Source organism: Mus musculus, chromosome 9 (assembly GCF_000001635.26).
Source record: "Mus musculus strain C57BL/6J chromosome 9, GRCm38.p6 C57BL/6J".
NCBI classification, from domain to species: domain Eukaryota; kingdom Metazoa; phylum Chordata; class Mammalia; order Rodentia; family Muridae; genus Mus; species Mus musculus.
In genome coordinates, this window is record NC_000075.6 from 92600176 (window position 1) to 92613725 (window position 13550).

The following is a 13550-nucleotide window of genomic DNA, read 5'->3' on the forward strand; positions in this document are numbered from 1 at the left end:
TCCACAGACGTAAGGAAAGCTCAGGGAATTCCTTGTGAATACCATGTAAGGGTTCTTATTTTTATGTCTACTTATTTATTTATTTATTTTTGCTGTGGTTGGAAGCACGCCCTCAGTCGTAGCCTTTACAAAATCCTGTGGTATAAATACCTCTCTGACCTATATGTCTTGGCTCTGATGTCTGCTCTAGGGAGCTATGCCAGCCAAGGCCAGCACAGCTCTGGTTCTGTGTGAGGGCTTTCGCTCTCGGATGTTCACTGTTAAACAGAAAACAGTCTGTGCGTAGACTGTCGTGACGTAACTGTAACAACCGTGACAGGTAGCAACAGCTACATACAACCTAACTGAAAGTCTATCGAGGGGGAGTAATTTCTCCTAAGCCTCATTAGGATATGTGTATACAATAATTCATATTTGTCAAACACCATCATTATGCTTTACCAGCCAAATAATTTACATATACAAAACCTGAACATTTACAAAGCATTCTTTTTAAAATGTAAGCATGAAGCACATTTTTCTATGTGTGATATTTTTGGAATGTATTTTTTTTTTTAACTTTCAGAGGAATCTGGAATGTCCCATATATGGCTAATGTGTACTTAATTCAAGGAAAGACACTCCGATCTGAGATGAATGAAAGGAACTATTTTGTCCGTGATAAGTTGGATCCCGATATGGCTCTTTGCCGCAATGCTAGAGATATGGTAAGGTCCACCACTGCGGCTCCCGGCAGCGTTCTCATGAGGTGCTTGCTTTTCAGTCCGTGTGTCACTATGTTTGGATGCTCCTTTCTTCCCGATTTGTAAATACTAGCCAATTTTTTTGATCGTAGGGTTTTAAGGAGGATAATTTGTGAACATTTGTAACATAGATTTTGAAATGTTAGACTAGGCTTGTCTCATAAGCAGCCTAAGAAGATTTAATAAAGGCAGAATCCAAAAATAAGCTTTGTTCTTTTAAGAATACTATTTGCTCACATTTGAAAAATTTTAAGTAAAATAATCGAGTTTAGTTAATATTAATTTGAATGAAATTTACTTTACATATTTGATAAGCACATAATCTTCTGACATCAGTAGCTGTTTTTCTGAGTGTACTCTATAATATTATTGATGGTATACTCTTATGAAGCAGGCTCCCTAGACTATAAAGATAGTATATGTAATATATTTGGAGCTGATGGTGTATTAGTGTTTTAGAAATGTACTTTTACAATAAAATGTAAATGCTTATAGAAAATAATTTTTCAAAATGTGCAAATATGTTTTAATTCAGAAAACATATTTATAAGATTTTCTGTTTCAGATATTGTTATTTTGTTCCTGAATTTATATGAGCAGCCATGGCCTTAGGAATATCAGAAAAGTTGGCAAGTGTTTTTCCTTAGTTTAACAAGGCATGTTTTCCAGAATGTTTGTACTGCCTGTGTATCTGTGTGCACCCCCATTGAACACCCTCAGGACCTTTGATTGTATTTGTGTGCTCATGTTTGGCTGATTTCACTCAACAGCGCATCCGGAATGGCCTCTTACTCATTATTTTTTTCTGTTGTCTTAATTATGTGTCTAATGAAGTTTTGCTAAGGAATGAGCTTGGATCTGTGTCTCACCAAACACGTTAAAGTGAAGCAGCAGGGAAGGCTTGAGGCTCTCGTGTGCTCTGTAAGCTTTGCTTGTTCTGCATGCCGTCTAGGAAGGGCATTTCACAGTGTCAGTTTTTATCCAGGCTGCTGTATTTATTTACCAAGATGCCTCCCTCACACATGGGTGTGCAGATCAACTGACCCGATGCTTCTCTTCATTTTAGACCTTACAAAGGGAAAAAGACTCCCCTACTCCGGAAACATTCCAAATGCTCAGCCCCCCAAAGGTGTCATTTTTATTTATTTTTACTAAATTTTTTTTAATGTAATTGTTAGATATGCTGTGTTGAGTGGCAGTAAAGCCACCCCATAATAGCCTCCTTTGCACTGATTGGTAAAATGTTGGTACTCATGGGATCCTTTTCTGCTCGTATGTGTGTTGTGGGATTTTGGAGGACTGTTGCTGGATAGTCAGCTCTTGGTTGATGAAAGTAATTTGCATTTTATAATTAGCAGGTGAGAGAAATAACAGATACTTTCACTTACTGTTGTAAGGTTTGGGCATGCTCTGAAGAGGAGAAGGAAGTAGGCTGAAAGTTCATCTCCATTAGAGATGAGACCTGGCCACTTGCTGATGTGTGTGTTTGCTACTAATCCTTCTTATAAGAAAAACAGGTACAAAGAGACTTCCTTGACCCAGTGGTGTCTGCCACATTGACTGGGTTTAGGGCGAAGACAGAAGACGTCCCTCTTAGACCCTGGCAGGGCCTACAGAGCTGTGGGTGCTGAGTCAGAACAGTAGAGGAGTGCTGCACTGAGCAAGAACTTTGACATCTCGAGCTCCATAAAATGCTTTGAAAGGAAATAAAGAGAAAAAGAAGACACACTTGATTGCCTGTTGATGTCTGGAATGTTTTCTGCTTTCCCCATCTGTGTCTAGGATTATTGAGAGAGTAACAGAGTGGCCCCGAAGCCCAGTCCTCTCTTTCAGTTGACACTTAGTGCTATTTTCTGTGTTGTGTGAATTTATAACACTATTTATTTTAAATAATGCATGTTTTATGAAAATCAAAATGTAGTTACAAATGAAGTATTACAAAAGTTGAAATTAATGCATTTTATATATTTTTCCCATGATTAAATGTTCAGTGCTTTGAGAGTAATACTCCCTTTTTTCTGGTACATAGGGTGTGTTTATGTACATTTCTAACAGACATGAATTTGGACGGCTGATATCAACTGCTAATTACAACACTTCCCATCTTAACAATGACTTCTGGCAGATTTTTGAAAATCCCGTGGTATGTTCGTGTTCAACTCCCTTGTTGTTTATCTTCCTGTCAAATTAAATGGACATAAATCATGCACTAATATCGACACATAAATATTTTTAAATGGGTACAGTTGTGTTTTATGATCTGCGATAGTTCTAAATTTGACCAAGAACTCATTCAAATTAAGACACAGTTATCTTAAAGGAAAGCAATTTATCAATTTCTTTGCTTTCTCCCACTATTAAGCATAATTTTAAAAATATAAATAACAATTTTTAAAGGGGGTGGAGAAAGACCTTAGTGACTTGGGGTTAGAACTCTACGCTAGCATCAAATGTATTAAGTTCATCCCTAGCTGCGCCCCCACCCTCACACACACACACACACACACACACAAAATATCACAAGTTAGCTTGGGGAAACACCCAGTATTTAATTAAAGCTGCTTAGTGTCATAATACTTAGTAAAGTAATCTGACAGTTTTATAAAAATGTTTGCTAAGATAACCAGAGGACAATGTAGAGTAAAACTGTCTCCCATATAAGGTAATATACCCTTAAGTTGAGGAAATTTGAGTCAGATAGTTATGGCGGCTGGTTTTGAACTACAGGGACCTTGTTCACCAGTAGCACTGGCACATAGATCTAAGAAAGCTTTCTTGAATAGTCATTTCCGTTACCTTCTTAAGCTCTCTTCCCCTCCCTCGCCAACAGTAAGCTTTAAATTACAAAGACTCAGACCTCCTGATGGGAGTAGTCTTTGATTTTTTGAAAACTAGCAGGATTCCAGAAAGAGCAACTTTGAGCACTGAGTCCTCTGTTGGATTAAAAAAAAAGAAACATCTTTTTGTTATTGTGGTATTTCAAAGGTGCATTTGTCTTCTTTTCCTTGTGCGTCTTCAGCTTTAATGAGGTCGAACTAGAAATGGTTCTCTTTTCTTATGGAGAGAATAGAGTCTACGGGCTTAACTCTGCTTCTGAATTTTTGAGAGTTTTGAGGGATAGCACTACTTGGTTATAGCTTCCCGGTGAACTTTCGTTCCTGTCCTTCATTGCCTGTATTCCTGTAGGAACTCAGCTCTCCTGAGCAGTATGTGCTGAGCAAGTAGGCTCTGCTAACCTTGGCATGGTCTTGCTCATTCTTTCATACTTCAGTCTGAAGATGTTCAGTGACAGAATACTTAGAGTTTTTCCCATTTTCAGAATTTCTAAAAGATAAGTGAGATTATAATTGACTTGATGACTAGAAGGATGTTTTTACATGAAGAGTTTATGTCACTGCCCAACATAAAACGTTCAGGACGTTAGCATCAACAAATTAAACATGATGGCTCAACCCAACTGGAATTTAAGGTTTTTTTTTCCCTATCCTTAATGCTGTGAGCTACATTCCCAGTTTTGTTTTTTATGTTTACACACCACATGTTAAATATCAGAAAAAAATTGCATGCAGATCTACCTACCCATTATAATATTGTTCAATTTTAATAGCCTGAGAAATGAAACTTTATAAATAAAAGGCTTGATTTCATGGGGTGTACCCATACACAGAACCAGGCCAGGATTAAAATATAAACTGGTTTCTGAAAATTACTATTAATTTTCTATTTCTATTACTATTCTGAAAATAGTAATTTTCAGAAACTTACAAGTTTCTTGAACTTACAAGTTATTAGAGTATTTTTATAAAGTATACTTATTTATGGAACAGTTATTTGTTTAAATGTGTTCTTTTTTTCCTTAGGATTGGAAGGAAAAATATATAAATCGTGATTATTCAAAGATTTTCACTGAAAATATAGTCGAGCAGGTTTGTACTAATAATTCTACTTTATAGAGTGTTCTTCCTCTAATTTCCACAAAATCTTAAGCAACACGGAATGAACAGAAAATTTAAATATGGAGAAAGTATTGGTTAGGCACTATTCATTAGGTTTACTTACAGCTTTTAGTTTTCTTAATGGAATCAACCATGAAGACCTTGCTGCCTTTGAAAGCATGCAGATATGTATCTAGGTGCTGGAGCTGCCTCAAGCCGCAAAGCTGGGGAGCTATGGACAGTGGAACCTTGTATTGGAAAAACACTGGACTCCCGTTCTTAAACAGTCTTTACTCAGATCTGTTAAAAATGTACTGCATTTCAATGTTCAAAACTGTCCTTCAGATGTGTTTCTGAGGAAGTTTCGCCAGGTCTGATACCCCATTGTTTTATGGAGCAAGAAGGCACACTAGAAGAAGGCGATGATAAAACTTATTTTCTAGCAAAGAATTTTAAAAAAAGCATACGTATCAAGAGCTAGTGTTACTCCACCTTCTAAAGACATATGCTGTATTGTAGCCTTGTCCAGATGTCTTCTGGTTTCCCATATTTTCTGAACGAGCCTGTGATGAGTTGGTAGAAGAAATGGAGCATTATGGCAAGTGGTCCGGCGGAAAGCATCACGTGAGTTGTCATTTGCAGAAAGTAATAAAATGGGGAGGGGAGGGGTATATATTCAGAGATATTTCAGAGGACGTGTGCCTTATTCGTTACACGTCTCTGGGGCCTTGAGCTAATTGTATTAGCCATCGAGAAACGTGTAAGCCTCATTTTACTGATTGTTAATTGTTTTAACTCACTCCGTACCTGGGTCCCTTTCTCATTTATGACAGTAATTCCACTGTGTGGCCACGAGGGACCCGTGCCCCCAGACTGGAAGTCATGAGGGAATCCATGTCTTCACTCATCAGTGTTCCAAGGACAGTTTTTATTCCCTGTGCCTATTGTTCCAGCACACTGTACTGAAAACTCCAAGACAGTCGTGTGTAAAATAGTGCAGCAGATCTGTAATTCTGCTTTTTATTCACATTCAGTTAGGAAACTTGGCAGGAAGTAACATGGGCATTGATTCCATGCCTGTCTCTTTAAGAAGCCACAGGGACAGCCTGCTCTTTAACATTACAGTGGAATTTTAGTGGGATGATTTGGCCTTAACTGCATTTGCCCAGCGTGGCTCACAGTTATGTAGCTGATCAGGAAGGCGTGCTTTCAAGATATGGTGGCAAAGTCGTAGTCTATCGATGGTGATGTGATGGTGAACAGTTACTGAAAGCCTTGGGTTTCACCAAACACAAGAAGGGCTGCAGGGGCTCTGGTCCAGAGAGCGCTCAGTGGGATCTACTGCAAGGAGGCTTATTGTAAAGTTATTTTAAGGGGTGGTATGAAGACTCAGAAAGCCCACTTTAATACTGAAACTCCGTCTACAATTAATAAGTAGAAAAGCATTTTCCTACCGAAGCTCGCTTCACTGCTGACACATGCATGTCGTGTGCAAAGCTGTGTGTGTTACCTAAAAGAACTTGATCCTCGTGCAACTCAAACAGATGGCACAGCATAATCAAACAGCTGCTTATTTTATTATGATTCTTGATCGAAAACAATACCAAGATACCAATCAGTACAAATTGTCTTAATATATTAATGTCGTTTCCAGGATAGCCGCATATCGGGTGGTTATGAAAATGTCCCGACTGACGATATTCATATGAAGCAGATCGGGCTGGAGAATGTTTGGCTTCATTTCATCCGAGAGTTCATTGCTCCAGTCACACTGAAGGTCTTCGCAGGCTATTATACAAAGGTAGTTGTCCAGTTCTTCCTTCCTGTTCCGAGTCTGCCGACCAGTTTAGGCATGAATATGCTCTGCTGTGTTTTCACTGCTCAGCAAGTCTCCTGCATTGATCTTCTAGGGATTTGCACTGCTGAATTTTGTAGTAAAGTACTCACCTGAAAGACAGCGCTCGCTCCGTCCCCACCACGATGCCTCAACCTTTACCATCAACATTGCTCTGAATAATGTAGGAGAGGATTTTCAGGTAATTATGACAAACATATGAAAAAAAAAAGTTTAGGAACTGTGGTATTATGGAAAAGGCTCTGCTGATATTTGTTTTTTTGTTGTTTGGTTTTTGTTTGTTTGTTTTTTGCTCGCCATTTAGATGGCACAGTTTGAATGTTGCTACTGATTAAAAATGTGCATGTTTGTGTTTAACTTTTTTAGGGAGGTGGATGCAAATTTCTGAGGTATAATTGCTCCATTGAGTCCCCACGAAAAGGCTGGAGCTTCATGCATCCTGGGAGGCTCACACATTTGCACGAAGGACTTCCTGTTAAAAATGGAACACGATACATTGCAGTGTCATTTATAGATCCCTAAGTTATTTACGTAACTCAAACTGAATGGCTCTCTGAGATGGATGACTGGCGTGAACATGTCTCTGAAGTTGTACTTGAGAAGACAAGAAGAATAATGTCAACAGAACAACATCACTTTGGGCCAAGCATTTGAACACTTTTTATATAAAATTGTGTGATGTCTCTTTATGTCTGCTCTGAGCCTTAAAACACAGGTTGAAGAAGAAAAGAAAGGAAAAAAAAGTGAAAGTTGGTATTTATTTCTGTGCTTTAATTGTCTCTGAAAATAATGACAGTTTATAAAATGTTTAGGTACAAAGGCATAAATGATAATAAGTAAGCCTGGTAATATGTTCTTATTTAAGAAGAACCTGAGAAGGTTTTATTTATCGGTGGGGGAAGTATAGCAAACGGTTCTAAATGAAAATCAGCAAACCTGAAAGCCTGGGATTCTGACGCCTACTGGCTCTATGTAATTATTAAGTCACATTGACCTCTGTGTAGGGCTGTTTTCCAGGAATTAGGAAGAAAACCCAAAGAAAATATTGCACAAAGGTTTCCCTCAGGAAACCTAGTGCAGATAGCCATGGAAGCATAGCCACTGGAAAGGAACAGTGCATGAGGCAGATGTTCGTTTCTGGTGGAAATTGGGCCCCTGTGTTCCTCCAGGGCAAGTCTCAGGGGAAGCTCATGTCTTTCTGCTTTACAAAGTGCTTCAAGCGTCAGCTCCAAGTGTCCTTATGTCAGCAGGATTTGTTTCCTTCTAGTCCCCCCCCCCCCCATTATAGAAAATAGTAAGGAAAAATAACAGTTTCATTGAGATCAGTAGTAAATTTTACTATGTTTTTTTTAAAGCTTACGTACTTGAATTTTATATCAGGAAGATGGTTTTTGAGCCTGTTCCTTACCCTTGACTATAGTTGGTAGTTGGTCTCTTTTTTCCCCCTAGGGGAGGGGTTTTTCTTTCCCTCACTGCAATCTATTTTCTCATTCTTAGTCTCCTTAATTACTTTTCCTCTACCCTACTTGTTAAAAGTTCCCACAGCAAAATTTTTTATTTCAATTTTTAATATTTCTCCAAATGAGGTTTAAATATACTATAGCTACTGTTTTTAATTTAAAGGTTAAACTTGAAGAAAGTCTTTATTCACGGTGCCAAAATTCATTTTTCTAACTCTGTGTGTTAGGAAATAATGAAAAATAAAATAATTTAAAATAAACATTGTGCCTCTCTGTCTTATTGGTGTTTCTTTAGAACTGAATGTATCGTAAACTAGCCTGAAAGCATATCTGATATAAAAGCCGTAATTATTTCATTTACCTTGATGGCTTAATAGTATATCAGTTACTACGTACATTTTAAATTCAGCTATATTTTTCTACTCGTACGGTGACAGGTCATCTTACCAGGGAGATGATATAATTCATTCTATAGGAGTGCAAACGAAAGCCATACATTCACTCAGTCTGCATCTTTGTCTAGTTGTAGTTTTGAATATCTGAGGATCCAGGTTCTGTTCCAAGCCATGAGGATATGGTGGTTCCGCTCTCATGCTCACCAGGAAGAAGTGGGATTCCCTCCTTGTGCTCTTCTTGGTGTCCCCAAACATGCAAAGTAGATCAGCCAGATTGAGGACGCGTTTTAGTGATGATTTATTAATCTAATCGCACTCCAGGCAGTGTTCACAATTAGTAGATCTGGTCTGGCGGTGGCACCATCCAGGTCCAGCAGACTAACAGACTTACTCTCTGCAGGCTAGCCTCGGACACATGCTACACTGTCCAGAGGGGGCCAGATGCCAGGCGTTGGCTCCTTCGTGACACGTCAGGCCATGTTTTCAGGAATTGAGTAAACACAGCACATTAGCAAATTTTCGGGTTTCATTTTTCGTCTCCCTTTAATGAAATAATACACAGTGTATCCTAGAATCATAATTAGAGTAAACCTCCCACAAGTAGATGATACAAGTTAAAGATGGGGAGATGTAGGATTGGGTAGGTGGAGAAAATGGACTACTGAGACGCTGATGGGAAGAGTTCCTGGAGCCATGATTCATGTGTTCTTTTCAGGAATAACAAAATGACAGATGTCTCTGCAAGAGAGTGTGTATGAGGTAAACATCATGCTGCTGGAGTGTAAGACCAGCAAGAAAAAAATCCATGTCCTCTCTCTCTCTCTCTCTCTCTCTCTCTCTCTCTCTCTCTCTCTCTCTCTCTCTCTCTCTCTCGGTGTGTGTGTGTGTGTGTGTGTGTGTGTGTGTGTATAAAATTCTAGAGAGGAGCATAAACGTGTGAGACCTTGGAAGAGCAAACGGATTTTGTGCTTTTTCCTTACAACTGCAATATTTCACTATGTGAATGCATTTAGGCATTATTGAAAGAAAACACACACAAAAAATCATTTACATGTCTAAAAGGACAGGCTTGCAAATCCTCATGATAGTTATTTTGCTCCACATTATTTTTCTCCTTTTCTTCTTTCTTCCGCTAATGTTTGAAACCAGAACCTCTTACTCCCGTTCATTATACATGCCTCATGTCTGCTTTTACTAACTATTTATGCACATGGAATCAGTATGAAAGTTGTCCCCTAGAACAGATCATTATATTCTAGTATTTCATTCTCTGTTCTGCTTTACCTTAAAAAATAACTAATATTGGTAATTTCATAGAGTAAAATTTTGGGAAAAGCACACATGAATGTAATAAGCGGAGCTCTGAGTGATAGAAGTAGCCCACTTTCTTGCTAGTTTGCCTGCTGGCTAAACACTAGAGCACACCTTATGTGTTAGTGTTTAGACATGTCATTCATTCAGAGTTTGGGACCACTTACACACCAGATCCCTTTAAATGGCAGACAAATCTAATAGAATTTAAAATTGCTGTTCACGGTGGAGAATCAGTCTGTATAAATAACTTCCTTTCACTAGATGCTGTTTTTGGAAAATTAAATTATTTAGGACATCATGAAAGCAGGCTTTGTCAGCAGTGTTTTTCTGTGGCCTTTCACAGAACAAGTACAGACTTGGAATTGTTATTAAATATACATTGAAGGAAAACATAGAGGCTGTGTGAGTGTGTGTGTAAAAAACAAGCTTTGATTTAAATTAAGAAAGTAGAAAAGTACATGGATGCATGCTTCTAAAATGCAAACTGAGCTGTGGACTGGGCTTGGAGCCCATTGGAAGGGCTCTTGCCATACAGGTACATAACCCTATGTTAAGTTATAAGAGCGTTTTTTGTGCTGTCAAGTTGATGATGTTCATATTTGTTTATTTGTACATTAAGAAACCAATTAGCATGTTTTGTCTTCACTGAAAAATAAGTGGCTTCTTTTGAATATTAATATTCTTTGTAAATTAGGAATTTCTGCCTATATTATATAATAGTAAAAACATGAGTCATTAATTTAAAATTGCCATAGCATGCCGTAAGAGTCACCGTTTCAAAGCCTCATTTTTGTAAATTACGTTGTAATTTTGTAAGTTACGTTGTCACTGAGAATTAAGGGACAGAGAAGTTTCCTGTGAATTTGGGTAGATAGTAAACTGCTCTGTGCATAATTGCACAATAACTTTTTAAGTAATTTAAAAAGGTGTTCCTTAAAGTGTTGTTCAGTGACCTTTGAGACTGTAATAGGATCTCTTGGAAGATCACGGGGTAGTTGAATCTGCTGGAGCTTGTAACAGCCAAGGCAGCATCGAGCCAATGGAAACATAATTGATACTAAGCATTAGTGATACATAATTGATAGTTGGAAAAAAGTATAGAGTTTCGATAAGTTATCTTCTTAGATTGTGTTTTACTAAAGCCTTCTCATCTGGATTTACATGGTTTGTGTTTGCAAACTATGACATCACAGCTCCACCTTGTGGCTAGAATCCACGGATGATAGTCTAATCTAAACATGAGAATCCAAAAACTTGAATTTCCCTTTAGTTATTCCTAAGCGTTTTTTTTTCTTTAGAGCTAGTACTAATGAAGATTGAAGAGATGATTTTTCAAAGGTTCTTTTTAAATGATTTGCTGTGCTCTGTATCAGTGTTTCAAAAGGAGTAATCGCAGCACCTCATTCTCAGAGAATGGGCATGCCTCCAGTTAATGCTAATGAAATGGATTGTCCTCAATTCTAACCTCTATTGTAGGCTTCTCATTTAAGTTTGTCTCACCTAGTAATGCTAGTAACTGCTAGCGTGTGTTACTAATAAAACTTGTATAGAAGATGTCAGACGCAGGTACATTTGATACATTTTGGAGTAGACAAGTTATAGCTATACCACCACAGGAACAGGTCTCGAGGAGTCTACAAAGAAGAAATCTTTTCAATTACTGTATATGAAAAAGAAAGAAATAGTAATTGTGAAATAGTAATTGTGAGTGCTCATTACAAGGCTGATGGCTGGAACATTAAGGACACATTACTGTGGTTAAAAAAAATAGAAACTGTGTGATTGAAACACTGAAAGTTACAATGTGCATTTTTGACATTAATGATGTTTTTATAAATGGAGAGTGGTTGTCAAAATAGTTCTCGGCTATGTCTGCTTTTCGTGTTCACCTGTTCACAACCACCCTTTCCTTGTGCCTTGGCTATTTAACCAAACTAAAGGGACCCAACTCACTCTACAGCACTGGTTCTCAACCTTCCTAACTCTGTGACCCTTTAATATGGTTCCTCACGTGCCGGTTATCCACAACTATAAAATTATTTTTGCTGCTACTTCATAGCTGTAATTTTGATACTGTTGTGAATCATATGATACAAATATTTTTGTTTCCTGGTAGTCTTAAGGTGACCCCTGTGAAAGGGTCTTTGGACCACAAAGGGGCCATGACCCGCAGGTTGAGGACCACTGCTTTAAGCTGCTATCTCTACACTCATCTCTGAACCTCAAGGACAAGGAATGGGAAATACGTGTTATTGTGAGGATTGGATGCTGTGGCAGTGATCATCCAGAGCTGGTCCTAGATGAGGAATGATATGGGCCCTTCACCCCCCAAATCAAATCCATGTGGACACTCTAGACAGGGAAGAAATCCATCCTAAAGTGGTTGTATAGCTTTCAGAATTAATCACAGCTTTTTTTCTTTGCTCAGTGACTCTCAGGGAAATCTCTCCAGACTCCAGGTGCAGTGGTCCGTAGAAGCTCTGGCGGCAAAGCTGAGCACCCACCCAGCCAAGTCACAAGTTAAGAGACAAGGTTCATTGTCGTGCATCTACTAAACATTCAGGCTCAGCACCAAGATCTTCTGGTGAAACAGAGCAAGAAACACAAAATGATAAAAAGCGCTTCTGCTCTTATCTGGCTGGCGGGATCATGCCAGGCCATGTGGCTACCATCATAGGGCAGGCGGGAGGTCTCATCATCGGCGGCCTGAGCATCATGGGCATGTGGCCTCCCATGGGCGGTCTCATCCCAGGAGCTGGTCCCACGGACATCATCCCAGGCGGAGGGAGAGCCCATCACTGGCATCATGGGCGGGCCTCCCATGTGGGGTGCAGGCATACTGTCAGGCGGAGGAGGACCTGGGAGACTGGAGGGAGGTGGGATCATGGTCCCAGCAGGCGAAGGAGCAGAGAATGGAGCCCGGAGGGAATTTCCTTGTTGAAATGCAGCCGTTGTTTCGTCAGCTCTGGCAAGCTCTTCCATCCATTTCTGGGAATAGTCTTTCACATTCTTGTTTCCGACCACTGCGGTGTGTCTTCCTCACAGACAGAGAATCGTGGGTAAGATACATACCACAGTAGTCATAATAAAACGTAGGCAGGTTGCTCCTCAAGCCCTTGTCTATCAGGGTCCCCGCCACAAGGAACTGACGCCGGATTTTTCACTACATATGAGATGAAGGTGTTGAGTCTGTCCCTGAATAGAGCTGTGCACATATTGTCCAAGTTGGAGAGAGTGATGCATTAAGTCTCTATCAAGAACTCAGTGTCTCTGCTTTCATTATTCAGTTTATGAGTGATTTTTCTCATAGGGCGGCATGTGGTAGACTTCCAATAGGCATTTTTAAATCGAATGAATTGGTGTTAAAAAGAAAGTATTATATGTATTTCAAAAACTATCTAAAAAGCTCCCATTTAATCATCTAACTCTGAAGTAAGATATAGTCCTAAAATAGCAACCAGTGAAGAGAGTGGATTCAGATGTGGAGGCTGCGAGTGGCCTTGACGTGTTTACTGGAGTCACACGGTTACCCTGGTTACTGATGGTTTTGCTCATTCCATTTGGCTGGCTGATTTGACCAAACATCGTTTCAACATCTTTTCAGACTGGCCTGCGAAATGGGATAAGTACTGTTTAGGAGAGTTAAAACTCGAGTAATGTCGAAAGAAAAAGGAAAAAAAAAAGGCTAGAACTTAGTAACTCTTTTTAGCTGAAAGGTAGAGATTAGTGGATCATACAAACTTAGAAAATAGTAATTTTTGTAAAAGTATGAACATGTTATTTTTAACTGTACAGTTGCTATAGTAAGTTGGTCATGTGTAAAAGGAACTTGCAGTGAATTCAAGGGT

General features: G+C 39.0%; 1 protein-coding gene and 1 pseudogene across 3 annotated transcripts in view; one reads left to right on the plus strand and one right to left on the minus strand.

Moving 5' to 3' along the window:
- Plod2 (procollagen lysine, 2-oxoglutarate 5-dioxygenase 2) overlaps positions 1-8253 on the plus strand; it is a 68793-nt gene extending 60540 nt beyond the window's left edge. For 2 of the 3 annotated variants that reach the window (XM_030244393.1, NM_001142916.1), the window contains exons 13-20: positions 566-707; positions 1810-1872; positions 2773-2886; positions 4604-4669; positions 5198-5302; positions 6333-6479; positions 6589-6714; positions 6900-8253. In XM_030244393.1, the coding sequence (XP_030100253.1) occupies positions 566-707; positions 1810-1872; positions 2773-2886; positions 4604-4669; positions 5198-5302; positions 6333-6479; positions 6589-6714; positions 6900-7055 (919 nt within the window). In that variant the 3' untranslated portion in view covers positions 7056-8253. The remainder of the gene's footprint in view (positions 1-565; positions 708-1809; positions 1873-2772; positions 2887-4603; positions 4670-5197; positions 5303-6332; positions 6480-6588; positions 6715-6899) is intronic. The other variant, NM_011961.3, reaches the window with a different exon arrangement.
- A 3989-nt stretch (positions 8254-12242) lies between these two features.
- Gm2495 lies at positions 12243-12862 on the minus strand (annotated as a pseudogene).
- Between the last annotated feature and the right edge of the window lie 688 nt (positions 12863-13550).